General features: G+C 51.9%; 1 protein-coding gene and 1 long non-coding RNA gene across 2 annotated transcripts; both read left to right on the forward strand.

Moving 5' to 3' along the window:
- Positions 1-9: 9 nt before the first annotated feature.
- LOC127028939 (uncharacterized) lies at positions 10-2,616 on the forward strand. The gene is made up of 4 exons (XR_007768098.1): positions 10-101; positions 528-635; positions 802-852; positions 2,268-2,616. It is a non-coding gene; the product is annotated as an uncharacterized LOC127028939 (long non-coding RNA).
- A 733-nt stretch (positions 2,617-3,349) lies between these two features.
- On the forward strand, positions 3,350-7,895 carry LOC127028934 (endoplasmic reticulum-Golgi intermediate compartment protein 3-like). The gene is given in 5 exon segments (XM_050914599.1): positions 3,350-3,458; positions 5,214-5,279; positions 5,282-5,300; positions 5,967-6,132; positions 7,761-7,895. Coding segments are annotated over 5 exon segments (429 nt in total). The 5' UTR covers positions 3,350-3,370; the 3' UTR covers positions 7,851-7,895.
- Positions 7,896-13,483: the final 5,588 nt, after the last annotated feature.

Genomic DNA, 13,483 nt, shown 5'->3' on the forward strand with positions numbered 1-13,483 from the left:
CGCAGCGGCTGGAACATCTGCAGCGAGCAGTTGCAAGGCTGGAAGTTGAGAAGACTGAGCTGAAGCAACTCAATGCTGAGCTCAGGAGGACTCTTGAGCAGGTAAACCAGGCTTTCACTGCCTCTGCAAAGCCTCACGGTCCTCTGGAACACAACCCCTTTCCACAGACAGCGCTCTGGAGTCCTCTGCTTGTTTCCTTCCCTCTCCCACCTCCCCCTGTGGACACACACGTCCGTATTTTCTCTCTCTCCTGGCACCCCACTGCCTTCACAAATGCACATTCACTCCGGTACCACCCTTCTTGCCCCAGTGGCCCCATACGCACACATCGGACACTCTTGTGTCAGGATCTGCTTCCTCTCGCTCTTTCTCTTCCGTAGTCTACTTGGAGTGCTTTTGGCCCCCAGCGTTCTCTGGTGCACTTAACGGTCTCTGAGCAGACACCTCCTTGCCGTGATGTCCAGAGGTCCTTTTGCTCCTTGTTTGGTGGCAGGTTTCTGTGACCCTTTCTCCTATCCAACGTGCAGGTGGAACGTGAACGGAGGAGACTGAAGAGATACTGTAGTGGTCGGTCGCTGCCAGATGCGTGCGGATTTTCTCTCTCCGACCAGCACAAGGTGCCTGCTTCTCGACAGGTGAGAACAGACTCTTACTCGGTGGGAGGAGGCTCTGGCCATACAGAGGAACAACGGCAAATCCCGGTGGCAGCAGCCCCCGGTATAGACCTAACGGCAGTCGAATATAGACCATGGCCCTGGCCAGACTGGAGGCCAAAACCAAATCCTTGCGTTTTCTTCACAGGAGGAGTCTCACACGCGCTGCAGTCGTCGATTAGCTGAGTTGCAGAACCAGGTGAGGAGGAGGAAAGCTCTCATCACAAGCTGCTGGGGCTGTACTCATGGGCACAACTCTGCACGCTGCTACAGCCCGAGGCTTGTTTGGCTGTCAGGGAGCGAGTACACCAGGCGGTGGAAATACCCAGTCAGACCCATCTGTTGGCCGTGGCCAAACACCATCATTCACCTAGGTCTAGTCTCTGACTTGCCTAAAGGTGGGAGAGGGATTGGAGGAAATGCAGAAAACTGGAACTCGCCGGAAAAGAGGGAGTATTTCTAAGGCTGTTCCCCTTGAGTCTCACTCACCTGGTTGACTCCTCCTGTTTTCCCTTGGCTCAATTACCAGTGGAGCTTGTATCATATCACTGCGCATTCCCCTGCCGGGGCTGGCTGCCTGAGTTTCAACATCTAGTCTGCTCTGGCAGATCAGGGTCGCCCTTTTTATCTGGTTTGGCTTTATGTTGACAGACCTTGGTGTTGTAATTCCAATGTAGCAGGTTCCATAAGCCATAAAACTCCTTTAGGAATTGCTTCTGTTATTTGAGTTCGCTTGCCAAAGAAAGAGTATTTTCATGTTCCTAGCCTGAGGTTGGGGATGGCATTCCCGTGGGAGCACAGCCCTCGGCGAAGCACACGTCACTTGGAAAAGAGAGGAGAACCTCTGACCTGAGCTGTGCTCCCCAAAAACAGCAAAGCCCTGAGCGCTTGCTCCCAGTGCTGGCATCTCCTCCACCCCAAAGCAGGCAGAGGGCAACATGCCAGAGCTGCTGTGGCCGCACTGCACTGCAAACCTGGGAGGAGGTGAGAGCAGCTGGGGTCTCTGCCCCCAAAAGCCCAGCAGGCACAACCCCGTGTTGCCAGGAAAGAAGAGAGTTGGAGGAGTTTCAAGGCCTCCGCAGTCCTTTAAGGCTCGTTTCCCCCCTGGGCTTGGTTCATCCAATTCTGCTCTGCTCATTTGTGAAATGCTCTGAAGGGAGGAAGAATGAGCGTTTTCGCCCTTTTTCGTGTTGCTAGCTGTCAAGTTTTGCAACTAGATCATAACAGAACAGCTCTTCAGTACCTTGTGTAACCAGTGGTGCTCCTGCCGAGGACAAAGCGTGTGGAACCGAGGCGGCAGTAGCCCAGATCTCTCCTTTGAAAAAAAACGAGCTGGGTTACTAAATCCTGTAGGAACCTCTGTCTTTCATATACATGGAATGTCTCGGTGGTGTACGTGTGAATGGTATGCCGGAAAGAGACTCAAATTGTTGATAAATCTCAGGTCAGTTCAGGGTGACTCTGGGAACCTGTTAGTGCCCATTCCCCAAGTGGGACAAAGCGTTTGTCAGGGCTGGAGTTAGAGGTGCGTCTTCCCTGACAGCCGGAACCGTGGAGCTGCGGATGGTCCTAACAGCGTGGGCTTGTCTGAGCTCGGCCTTTCGCCTCTTTCAGGTGTCCCTTCTGCAGACGCAGCTGGCGCAAGAACGCAAATGCAAGCAGGACTACATTGAGTGCTGTGCAAAGACCAGCCAGGAGCTGTCAGACCTTCACCGAGAGCTGTCTTGCTCCTTAGCAGCTGTGGTCAGGGAGCCCGAAGCTGCTGTTCTGGAGGCAGAGACTCGGAAGCTGGCTCAGCCTCTCTGAGCCTTCTTTTCCTGTAGAGGAGCAGCTGCAGCATCACGGGGTTCCTGTCTCGTGCCCTTCCCAGGAATGCATTACGTTTTGCTGTGGGAAACAGGCTGCGTTTGTTCTCTTTGCCTTTGCAAGCATCTCCTAGTGACGGTGGTTTTTTAAAGTTTTTTTGAATAAAAGGAATTGTGCAGGACCGCTCTTTTTCAGTAGGAAAAAGCAAGGGGTGGGTAAATAGGTGGCTTGGGAAAAGAGGATGCTGTTCTTTTACTTGCGCAAGTCAGCTATTGGGAGGTGTCGTAGGATTGAAGCTGCTGAGTTCACGGCTGTTCCCTGTGAGGAGAGGAGGAAATGGAGGTGTTCTCAAAGCGAAGGGGGAAGAGTACACGCCAGGGATCGAAGGTGGGGCACCAGAGTGGGATTTTTCCTTCCCTCATCCCCTCCTTCCTTCCCTCCCTCCTTCCCTCAGCACAAAAAGCGGCGGTACTCTGCCGAGCCGCTTTGCTCTCAGCTCTGTCGCCGCGACAGCCAGCCTGAGGGGCAGCCCGGCTGTTCTCCGAAGGGCGTTAGTAACCAACTGCAGGCCTGTCAAAGAGGGAGGCAGCGGATGGGCTGGGAGGGCGCGAAAGCCAGTGAAAGCCGCTCCCTGCCAGCAGCTTGGCCTCGGGGTCGAGCCCTCTCCAGCTAACCGATCTCGGCCCAGTCCGCGTCTCTCGGGCGTCCTTCCGAGGCCCGGGGGCCGTTGGCAGGGCGGGCCAGAGGAGGGCGAGGCGGCAGCGAGGAGCTTCCCGGCCCGGAGGCGACCGGGAGCGCCAGCCCCTCCCCGCCAGCCCCCTCGGCCGGCTTCGGCCGCGCTGCCGGGCGGGCCCGGGGGCGGTGCCGGCCCGGCCCCGGCAGGCGGGTTTGGTTCCGGGCCGCGCGGCGCCATGGCCTCGCTGTGGCGGCTGAAGCGGTTCGATGCCTTCCCCAAGCCCCTGGAAGACTTTCGGGTCAAGACGTGCGGGGGCGCGCTGGGTGAGCGGGCGGGGTGAGGCGGCCGGGGGCCGGCGGGCGGGCCCGGGCCTCGCCGTGGGCGGCGGCCGGCCGGGGGGGCCTTGCGGGCCGGCGCTGGGCGGCGGGAGGCGGCGGCGTGCGGGCTGAGGGAGGCGGAGGCTGAGGGGAGGCTGAGGCGCGGCGGGAGGCAGCGGCTCGGGGCGGCGGCGTGCGGGCTGAGGGGAGGCGGCGGCTGAGGCGGAGGCGCGGCGGAGGCGAGGCGGGCGTGCGGCCGCGATCGGCGGGGCTGAGGGCGGCTCTCGTCTCCGCGGCAGTGACGGCTGTCAGCGGGCTCATCGTGGTGCTGCTTTTCTTCTCGGAGCTGCAGTACTACCTCCCCAAGGAGGTGAGGAGCGGCGGCGGGGGGGGCCGTGCGGGCCGGGGCGGCCTGCCGTGGCTGCGCACCCCCGCCGAGCCGCCGCCTCCTCCGCCGCCCCCTCCGGGCTGCCCCCGCAGCAGCTTCACCCGCCGCAGATGGGTTTGGGGTTTTTTCTTTCCCCCAGCCGGTGGCCTTGACGACGGGAGCGGGCTGCCCTCCCCGAGAGCCGCCCTGCGCCGAGGTGCTTCGATAGCAGGCCGAGACCACAGACCTTGGCAGTCTCCTTTGTGAAGAGGGATCGCAAGGAACTGTGCTGATGCTGCAGGGGGAAGTGGATTACATTTCAGCGTAACAGCTTCTGTGGCAGCTGGAAACAGTCCTCCTTGTACACCGAACCAAGCCCCGCATTTAGGGTGCTGCAGTGTGCATCTTGTTCCCTGTACGTCACTTGGCCCCAGCCATACGCGCTCTTCCACGTTCTTATCCCCCTGGCTGAAAGATTGTGTGTTTTCCCTGGCTGACTGGTGACTCGACCCTTAAGCCTAAACTTGCACCTTACTACATTTACTTTGTGTGTGTGTGCGTACCTGATAAACATATTTTAGTTGATGTATCAGTTAGAAGTTGTAGTAAGCAGTCCTTGGCTCCATAAACATCTCCTCTACAGTATTTGCATGTTATGACTCATCCTTGTACTTCAATACAAACCAGAAACTGGCAAAGTGCTGCAGTCTAACAGTAATACTGTCCTGACTTTTCCAAAACATGAGCTCCTTCTTACCTTTACTGGGAGACAGTGTAGTTCTGTGGATCAGCATAAACGAAATTTGTTGAGTTGTCATCACTCGGATTTAACTTTTCTGTTGTTGAAGTTGAAAGGCTAAACTAAGCCAAGAGCTGAACAATCGGTAGGTTTCTCCTGTGAGGGTTTCTCCAGTTGTCATGGGAATGTGGTGATAGTGTTCTTACTGCTGTGTCACTTAGCAGCCTTTCTGTATTCGCAGGTTGTGACATTACAAATTTAGTGTCTGGGGGGGACAACTATTTACCATTTTGTGTAACAGGTCCAGTATCCGTCACAGTGTACTGACTGGGTCTGCTTCAGACAACATTCTAACAAAGCCTTTGTGCAAGTAACGTCTGATGGACGCTCCAGGAAGGCTTACAGATAGCTGGTTCTTTCTCTGGAGGCTGTTCTTGAGATGACGAATGCTACTCTGTTAATTGGTGTTATTTCACACCTCAGCAGGCTCTATGCATACCATTTCAGGTGGGCTTTGGGTGCAGGATGCACAAGTTCCAACACAAAATCGTTGCATTCGTGTGTAGAACACATTGTGCATTGTGTGTAGAGCAAAACGCGTACAAGATAGCGTTTCTAGACATGTCTCATCACTTTGAATCCTCTTTTCTCTTAGAGCTGGGGAAAGAAGAAGTGTTTGATCCAAACTCTTTGGATGCTGATGGCTGCGAGAGCTGTTGTGGGCGGAGTCAGAGGACATTCGGTAACCTTTACACCTTTTTGTATCTTCTTAGCACTTGAATTCATACTGTTCTGTTGCATGCACTTTTTTTTTCCCAATGTCTGTGAAGGTCTGTGCAATGAAATGCTGGGCACGTGTTCAGAGAATGATGAGAACTGTTGTGGGTTTGGTATGCCTTTGGAAGCTGCAGAAAACAGAAACCTGTTTTTTGTGGTGACCAAGGTGTTATCCAGAGGTAGAGAGTAATGAAGAAAGTTTGCCATTAACCGTCCCTCCCGTTTTGACAGTCTTGGCCTAAAAACAGAGAAGAGGAGGAATAGAAACAGGCAGATGCTTTGTTCACACGGGGAAGTTCCAGACTGCTCAGAGCCGTGGGACACTGATGTGGTTTTTGTAGCAAATTTCTTTGCCCGGGAGTGATCTGACTGTCTAAATGGACGGGCAGAGCCCTCTTCAGACTCAGGAACTGCATGCAAACAGCTTGCATCCTCATGCCAAAATCTCAAAAAGCACCTCAAGAAGCTCGAGCTCCTTCAGGAGCATTAGGCCACCTTTCAAGGTCCAGTCCCTGATGTTTGCTTTGTTGCTTTGTTGAAGAAGCAAAGAATCCACCAAGGATTCAAGTCCTGAGCTGGAGCCTCTCTTTCTAGCGATAGAGATGGTAAGATGGTGCTCGTGCTTTTGCAGGTGTTGTAATAGTTGTGGCGATGCCAGAGAAGCATACAGGCGGCGAGGCTGGGCCTTCAAGAACCCGGATAGCATAGAGCAGCGCAAGAGGGAAGGGTTTAGCCAGAAAATGCAAGAGCAGAAGAAGGAGGGCTGCCAAGTGTATGGTTTCCTAGAGGTCAGCAAGGTGAGAGACGGGTTTTGCTGTGAACCTGCTGCGTGATGGTGGTGCCTGTGAAAAGGCAGAGTCGGGGCGTTCCTCTCCTTTGCCAGCTGTAGGTGTTCCCAGGAGCGTAATATAATAAATAACCCCGGGGCCCAGCAAGGTGCTTGTGCCCGTAAAGGGGTTCAGTAGGAGAGTCAGGAAGAGCGGTGGGAAGGGGCTAATTGTCCGTTTCGTTGTGTGGGCTGGTCGGAAGCATGCCGGCTGGAGAAGCTTAGCTTTTCGTACCGTCTAGCTGGCGAGTCTTCTTGCCGAGGTTTCTGGAGGAGGAGAGGCAGCTTCTTTGAGGGGAGGTTGTCCCGCCTGGCCTTCTAGTCTTAAAACAGAGAGCACCAGCGGATGCTGGAGATAAGAGCAACCACCAACTTGCCAGCAGAGGTGCTGGAGAGAGTGAGATGTTCTCTTCTGTGGAAAAACAGTGGAAGCAAGGCTATTGGAGTTGGCTGTCAAAGCTGAAAACGCTCAGAGAGGTGGTTTTTGCAACTGGTGTGTGAAAATGTAGTCCGAGATGTACCAGGTAACTAGCCTGTCATTTGGCGGGTTACCAAACCCAGAACACTTGGACATGCAGGTTACGTCCCCAAGTACCTTCTAGAAGTCAGGCCCAGGCTAATTCTTTTTTTTTTAATGCAAACTCTGGATTTTTTTACGTCTTGGTGTACTTTTCCTGGAGACCACCTTCTTTGTTTCTGGAAAGGAAACCTTTTACTCACGAAGCCAGACGTTGTGATTTGAGCATCATCGTGGGTACCGAACCGTTCGGGGACCCTCTCTCACAAAGTGTGATGAGCAGGAAAGATTCGAAGGGGCATGCTGGAGGTAGCGAGGGTCCCAGGGTGGGTGTCACGGGGGGAGTTTCTGGGGGCCGTTGTTACGCACTTGGAATATTGCACATCTCCATTCTCATCAGGTCTGCAGGTAACACAAGCAACAGGCTTGCACAGACATCGAAGGTGCAGTGTAGCACGTGAGCTTGGGACATTCCGATCTTCCAGGGGAGAGTGTGTATGATGCTAGTAAGTGTCAGGGAGGACTGGCACCTAATAGCCATATCCCTTTCAAATTCCAGGATGAAGTTTTAACAACCTTATTTTTTTTTTGGTTTTTTGCCTTGTTTTGTTCTGTTGGTTTAGTGCTTTATTTTGCATGCACCTTATTTTCATGGGTCTATACATAGGATCACCGTTGTTTATTGTATTAAGGGTTTTTTTTACCCTGCTCACTTTCCGTCTCAGTTACTTTCTCCATTCCTTTTCTGTGATACTGTTTTGTATTTCCTGCAGCAACAGTCAGTTCCCTCACAGTAGGGTTAATTCCTCTTTCTTCCCATTTATATGTCCACTAAAATAATTTGCATAAAACAGTTATTATCAACACCAGTATGTAATTATGGCTTTCCACATGACTGCCTGTGAGGAAGAGGGGAAATTCATCCCCCTGTTGGGACAATAGCTGCTGATATTGTCACCTATGAAAATGAGTTGCTTGGTGTCTATCTTCTTTAAACAAACATTTACAAATCCAAGCGCTAATACGACTGCTTTATTTATATAGGTTCAGACCTTTTAATGAAAGATTACTGTCTCCTGCAGGTAGCTGGAAATTTCCACTTTGCCCCAGGCAAAAGTTTCCAACAGTCTCGTGTACATGGTATTTTCTTTTGCTGTTTATTGTGGCCTTGAGCTTCCAAGTGTACCTGACCATTTTCTTTTAGTATCTTTGCATTGTTATCCATAATAGTGACAGGACTGCTTCAGTGGGGAGGACACTGTTGAAGTTTTGTTATAGAGGTTTAGAACCATCATGAACCAATAGCAAAATGGTTTCTGTTGGTGCTGCCACATGGGTGTGGAAGAACTTGGAGGAGAAGGAGAGCCTGCCCAGAAACAGTCTCACTTGTTCTACAAAACTTTGCTGCTCTGCTGTAAAACAGCCTCCAGTGAGGTGTTCAGCCCAGGAGCTGAATATCAGTATCTCTGGAAGGGATAGCTTGGAGAATGCCTCAGGAGAATTTCAAAGCAATTAGAACTTCTAGAGTACCATGTAAGTTGTAAGGGACTTCCTCAAGTATCTATATAAATGCACAGTGGCCAGAGCAATAGTGGTAGTTTATGCCTCGTATCTTTAACAGGAACTTGATTAAAAAGATTTGTTGTTTAATGGAATGTTTGCAGTTCCCTTGATCAAGTTTTTGAAGCGTGAAGTTTGTAGTAAAGGTTTCCGAAAGAGCTTTAGTTTCAGCCTGATTTTTTCCCCCTTCCCATCACTCATTCCAGTTTAACCTGTACCACTGAGGCAAAGGTCAGGGGAGAATGTGAATGTGCTTTGTGAGAGTAGCTAGTGTATTTGGAGAAAAACTAGCAAGCTTTTGAGCACAGTTTCTGAAGATTAAATGAAGAAACACTTTTGTGCAAAAACCTTGCCTGTTTTTCCCCACAATACTAGTTGTTCTAATGAAATATTTCGCTTCTTCCCGCAGAACTTGCTTTGTGTGCTCACACTAGCATGACAACAGCAACCTTACTACAGCTAGGATTTACAATTTCACAGCATGTATCTAAGTTAACGAGACGCATCTCTGCATTGCATCTGTTCTCTGTAATAAGCATGAATGCAAGCTGGCTGTCCTGAGAGCCAGTACTTTGTGTACGGAGAGGAGGGGGTGAGGTCAGGATAGCTCTCTGTGCCCCAGAATTCCTGCAAATCTGAACTGAAAAATGAAGGGCTTACACTGGGGAAAACACAGGTGAAAACCAGAAAGGACTATGTAGTTACTGCAGACCTTTTGGAGGCAGAGTTAGGAATATCGGTGTTTTGAGGACAGTGAAAAGGAGCAGGAGGAGGGATGATGGGCAGAGGAACTTTCCACTTTCTGGGACTTGTGTCACGTTAAATAATGAGGAAAGAAGGTCCCTAATGCTTTTCTCCATGTGCAACTGTTTTCAGCTCGTGGGATCTCCTGAGTCCGTTATGGTCTATTGAGATCCCTCAGTGTCTCTCTTTCGGGTACTTTTCCCATCTCACCGTGAACTCAGGTGAACGTTTTGCATTTACAACACCCTTTTGCAAGGCATTCAGCAGCTCTGCTCTGCTGTAAGAACGAACACCTCCCCTCATGTGCTTGCTCCCACTGGCTGTATCTGATGGCCCGTGTTCCTCTGCTGGGCAAGAGTGAACGGTCGCTGCCCGCTCTCTCCCTGCCTCTCAGGATGTCGTAGACCTTTCCTGTGCCAGCCTGCAGGCCGTGTCTTTCCCCCGCTGACGAGTCCCGGCTTACTCCGATGGTCCTTTGTGGGAGCCATTCAAGCCCTGAGCTTCCTTGCTGCATTTCTCTGAACCTCTTTCAGTTCAGCTCTGTCTGGAGGCACCAGGCTGCACCCAGGATTAAGGTCCTGGCTAAGCGTGATGTAGGCAGTGGCGTAATGATTTTCTTCCTTCTGTTCTCTCTTGCTTTCCTAGTTATTCGTAACACGTGATTTCCCTTTCCCCCCAAAACTTAGCCCGTGAGCTTGGCATTCTAAATGGCCTGAGGGTTTTTGATAAAAAATCAAGCCCCTAACATCTCAAACTTTCTCGGAAAAATGCATTACCCAAACCGTACGTGACCCCAGACTTATTTCTTCAGTATCCGTATACCATGGTCATCTTTGTGCCCCGAGGACCTCTGATGTTTGCTGTGTTTGTTTCCTGCCAGGTGGTAAGGACTGACCAGTTTTCAGTCACACGACATGAGAAGAGAGCCGACGGGCTACTGGGAGACCAGGGTCTGCCTGGTGTCTTTGTGCTATGGGAACTTTCGCCCGCGATGGTGAAGCTGGCAGAGAAACACAGGTAAGAGACGCTTCAGTCCATTTTGTTCACCCTCCGTTGATTTTGCCATTTTGCGTAGCTTAGAATTCCATCCTCGCTTAGGCACAACAGGGCGAATGCCTGAAAGCCATCCAAGCCCCTTCCCAGTGGGTGGAGAGGAAGAGGCGCTCCCAGGTGCCCTTCCTCTCCGTGTGACCGTCTGAAAGGGACTGGGGTTTTTCTGATACTGCCTGAAGCGTTTGAATCCAGTATCAAGATGGAGAAGGAAATTGGTGCAGCAAGCAGAAGTCTGATACAATGGGTCTCGGTTCAGACTGATTTCCTCAAAGTCTTTTTTAATGGGAAGGCTAGATTTATAGAGCATACCCATCTTGCCGGCACCTCCAGCAGCACCCACGCTGATCCAGCCTGGTTACTTACTCGGCATTTGCTAGAGCTTGTCTGCGTGTTGTAGCTGGCGTGGAACGTCTTTCTTCTTTCCGGGTCCTGGCCCTTTTAGCTGCCAGGGCACGCTGTTGACTCCTATTCGAGTGGTCGTCAACCCAGACCCACAGATCTCTTTCCGCGGGGCTGCTCTCCAGCTTTTTAGCAAAAGCTTTGCTAAAATCCCAAACCCCCGCATCTGCTGGCTTCCCTTGCTCAGCTAGATGGGTGACCTTCTCCTAAAAGGAAATTACCTGAGTTAAGCAGGACTTGCCCCTCGTGACCCCGTGCTGGCTGTGACCGATGACTGCATTGTGTCCTGGTTTCGTCTGGGACAGAGTTAACTTTCTTCTTAGTAGCTGGTACAGTGCTGTGTTTTGGATTGAGTGTGAGAATGATGTTGATAACACGCTGATGTTTTAGTTGTTGCTAAGTAGCGCTTATCTTAAGCCAAGAACTTTCCAGTTCCCCATGCTCTGCCAGCAAGCCGGTGTGCAAGGAGCTGGGAGGGAGCATGGCCGGGGCAGCTGACCCAACTAGCCAAAGGGGTATTCCATACCATGGAACGTCATGCCCAGTATATAAACTGGGGGAGTTGGCCGGGAGGCGCGGATGCGGCTGGGGAACTAACTGGGCATCGGTCAGTGGGTGGTGAGCAATTGCACTGTGCATCACTGGTTTTTGCCTCCCCCCCCCTTCCTTTTTTTTATTGCATTCCTTTTCATTACTATTAGTATTATATTTCATTATTACTATTGTTAGTATTATATTTTACTTTAGTTATTAAACTGTTCTTATCTCAACCCACGAGTTTTACTTTTTTTTTTCCTTTGCTTTTCTCCTCCTCACCCCACTGGGAGGGGAGGGGGAAACAGCTGCGTGGTGCTGAGTTGCTGACTGGGGTTAAACCATGACACATTGTCTCTCAAGGTTTTTTCAGTAACTCCCAGGATAACCTTCTCCATAATTTTACCAGGCACTGAAGATGTCAAGAAGATGTTGGAAGAGTGACAGCGGATTGGATGAGGGCCCGGAGGAGCTGGAGTTGAAGGAGAGCGAATGGCGCAATGAACGTGAAGCAATTCCTAAAGGAGTTTTGTGCCTTATGGAACCTGCTGCGTACATTGGAATTCCACCACCAAGGTCTGTCAGCGTAAAGCCAATCCAGATAAAAAGCGGGACCCTAATCTGCTGAGCATCTAGAGCAGGCTAGATGTTGAAACTCAGGCAGCCAGCTCCGGCAGGGGAATGCGCAGTGCTGAATCGGAAGCCAGCGGTGCCCACGGAAAGCCGGGCGTCAAGGGGACTTCACGGCAAACAATATGCGTAGGCGAGGGAACACCACCAGTGGAGAGAGGGACAGAGCTGACCTTCTCTCTGAAATAATGAGGGCACCTTTGTGAAACGGGGCTTGGAAGCCTGAAAAACCCTCCCACGCTCTGGCAGGTAACCCAGAGGTAGGAGTGGGAGAAGTGGCCGTCTGCTGCTGAGAGAAGTGGAAGAATCTGAGAGAAGTGGAAGATCCCAGGAAGTGGGCGATCCAGGTCCAGTTCCGCTCTTTCCCAGACCCAGAGGAGTGCCCCAGCCAGCCAGCTGAGGACTAGTCTTTGGGCAGAGCACCTTCCTTTTCCTGCTGAACTGCTGAAGTAGGTCCACGGCGCAGGCAGACACGGCAGTCACGAGGGGAAGGGGTTCAATCAGTTAGCTGTAGCAACAGAACTTCCGACGCTGAGGCTTCCTGCTGGAAACACCCTTAAGACACAGCTCGATGGCTTCAGCAGTATTCTCGGCTCCCTTGCCAGAGCGGAGCCTCATGGGCTTGACTCACCTGAATCTTCCAGGCATTTTGCCCTGACCACCTGCGAAGATTCCCATCCTCAGGGAGACCAGGGCGTACCAGACCCATGAAAGCAGATGGAAGAGAAGTCTGGCCGCTGCTGCTACTGCCACTGCCGCTGTCAAAGGATGCAGCGGGGTTCAGCAGCTGGAATGTACATTCTCACACGGATAAAACCAATGCCCCTACAGCGCTTAGGTCTCTGACTCGGTCCGATACTGGGATCGTGATTAGCGCGGAACAGCAATACCAGACTAATGACTGCCTGAAGGCTCTAAGCTCTGGCACTGCCTCGGATCCCTGGAGGCGAGGCAAGAGGAGGAACGGTACCTCCGCTCACCGAAGCAATGGGTTTGCTAGGTGTTTGACTCTGCCAAGGGGTGGAGTGTGACTGTTCCCTCAGCTCCTGCTCGGATTTTGGCTAACCCAGCTCATGCTCAGGCCTGCTGTGTGCTGGGAGCAGCACCATTAGGTTAAAGGGAGAGCACCAGGTAGGCAGCCCAGGTGGCCAGAAAGAGCTGAAGGGCCACGATGCAGCCGTTATCCCCTGCAGCTGGCTGTCTCCTGCAGCCATCATCTTTGTCTGGCAGGATTGTCTGAATCTGCTGACTTTTGGAAATGGTAGAGACCAGACTTCCAAGCTGGAAGGTATCAAACATCAGCTTACCCCAAAAGCCTTTGAAGCGGGTCCAACAGCAGCCGGACTGCCGAGGCTTTCAGGCTTCCCAGTGTGATACAGGGGACGCCTGCGCCGTGACAGAGGTGGAAGGATGAGCGCTCTCACTAGGGAGCTAATTCTTTTCTTTTTTTGCTCCTAAGTGCACAAATTCAGTGTTACAGGTTGTGAGTTATGAAAGCTCGTGACTGGAGTGGTGAGTGAGTGAATTCGTGTACTAGACGAGTCTGGGCAAAGGGGCCTGAGCCCTGTTTCTCAGATTTCTTCATGAGCTCTTCCTGAAATAAAGCTTACTTCACGGAGGACGTTGTCCTGTGAATTTGAAGTTTTCTCTCCCCTATGGGTTTTTCTGTCACTGCTTGCAGCCTGTTCCGCTCGTGCTGCAACGCAGGGGGAAAAAGATGCGGTCATTCCAGCTATACACGCTTGGTTTTCGTACTAGGTCGGACCTCCTGCTGCAGTGGCAGTCAAGGGCTGAAGCTGGAGCTTTGAGGAGGAAGCTCCAGCTGTTGAGGTGGCTTCCCTGTGCGATGGAGCTTGTCTGGTGTCACTGCGGGCGCAGCCTTCTT

Source organism: Gymnogyps californianus, unplaced genomic scaffold, assembly GCF_018139145.2.
Source record: "Gymnogyps californianus isolate 813 unplaced genomic scaffold, ASM1813914v2 HiC_scaffold_49, whole genome shotgun sequence".
In the NCBI taxonomy this organism is placed as follows: domain Eukaryota; kingdom Metazoa; phylum Chordata; class Aves; order Accipitriformes; family Cathartidae; genus Gymnogyps; species Gymnogyps californianus.